Source organism: Monopterus albus, unplaced genomic scaffold, assembly GCF_001952655.1.
Source record: "Monopterus albus unplaced genomic scaffold, M_albus_1.0 scaffold79.1, whole genome shotgun sequence".
In the NCBI taxonomy this organism is placed as follows: domain Eukaryota; kingdom Metazoa; phylum Chordata; class Actinopteri; order Synbranchiformes; family Synbranchidae; genus Monopterus; species Monopterus albus.
This window is the reverse complement of record NW_018127959.1, coordinates 2,177,846-2,179,476: the sequence shown is the minus strand read 5'-3', so window position 1 is coordinate 2,179,476 and position 1,631 is coordinate 2,177,846. Positions and strand designations below refer to the sequence as shown.

The 1,631-nt window shown below is 39.4% G+C and overlaps 1 protein-coding gene across 1 annotated transcript in view; it reads left to right on the top strand.

Annotated features, from left to right (window-relative positions):
- Positions 1-1,631, top strand: part of LOC109963778 (integrin beta-2-like) — a 25,130-nt gene that overhangs the window by 15,168 nt on the left and 8,331 nt on the right. Inside the window, 4 exon segments of the mRNA XM_020606618.1 lie at positions 193-351; positions 535-630; positions 752-841; positions 1,009-1,146. Coding sequence (XP_020462274.1) covers positions 193-351; positions 535-630; positions 752-841; positions 1,009-1,146 — 483 coding nt within the window.

Genomic DNA, 1,631 nt, shown 5'->3' with positions numbered 1-1,631 from the left:
TCAAAGGACTGAAACACCACCGAGGGGGATAAATATCTCTGGCTCAACACCAGTCAGTCAGAACTGATGAAGCGTCTTGGATGAGAGGTGAAACGTCTTCGACCTAGAAATCTAGTCCAAGTTTTTTCAGTTTACTATGACCTGGATGACTGAGAATCTGCACAGACATATTCAACATATATTGTTGTTTAGGGCAAAATAGGTTGGCGGAAGAGCAGCACTCGGCTAATTGTGCTGACCACCGACGATGGATTCCACATGGCTGGGGATGGAAAACTGGCTGGCATACTGGAGCCCAATGATGAACAATGCCACATTGAAAACAACCTTTATGCCAAGAGCAGTGAGATGGTATGTATCGAATCACATAAGGAAACGGACAGTTAAAGGGGTTGCAGCCCTTAAAATTATGGCTTCCAACAATTATGAAAACAAAATCATCTAGATAAAATGATTATTGTGCTGCACTCCATTTTGCAGTGATGCTAGACATGAGGTTTACAAAATGTAATTGCTTTCTCTCACCGTGTGCAGGACTACCCGTCTGTTGGGCAACTAGCAGTGCAACTGGAAAAAAACAATATTCAGCCAATATTTGCAGTGACAAAAAATGTGGAAAATGTGTACAAGGTAAGGAAAATGTAGCTTGCATTTTATATTATTTATATTTTGATTTTATTATATAATATATAATAACTGTTATATTATATTCTTACTCTGATTTCTCATTTTACCTTATGTCGTGTCCCAGCAACTCTCCAAAATGATTCCTAAATCAGAGGTGGGAGTTCTGTCGTCAGATTCTAGCAACGTTGTTCAGTTGATTAAAGATGCATACAATGTAAGTTGTCTATTTGCCACAGACAAATTGTGCTTTTGCTTCTCACCTTGTGTTCTCATTGATTTTTAACTTTTCTTTGAGACATTACACCTTTCCTCGTGATTTTGTGATATTCTTGTCTATATCTATTTATCTAATGATCTTCTGAAATGTGTAATTTATGACAGAGGCTGTCTTCCAAAGTAACCTTAACACATGACAATCTCCCAGACAATGTAAGAGTTGTCTACACACCCATCTGTGATCATGCAGTACCAGCAGGGGACAGTGAAGGGGTTTGCGACAACGTCCGTGTGGGGCAGGAGGTCTGTTCTTTGAGTTTTTCAATGTTTTATGGTGATGTGATGTTCACATATTAAGGTGCTCCCCATGTCTACAGTGTGCTTCTCAATAAAACATCATCCCTCTATTGTCCATCCAACTTGGTCCTGGTTCTGGTCTCACCCAACTGTTGGTCTTTGGTTCTTGTTACCATTGTTAACTCTGAGAGACGAGACAGTCCAAGTAACTTCAGAACAGTTGTGCTGTCCTCGATACACGCCTACTTTCGTGACAAGCTCCACACAAGGCTTGCTTTTCTTGTTTTATGGAGTTTATCCTTATACTATACTTGTAACTGTAAACAGATAACATGGAAAACAAATTAGTATACATGACGTTACTACGTCAAACATCAACCCAGCTGCATTAGCACACAAAAACACAACACGTAAAATGACAGCAATTACTACAACAGAAAGAGCTTACTTAACACAGCACCACTTACAAAGACATAGAATTCCACTAGGAC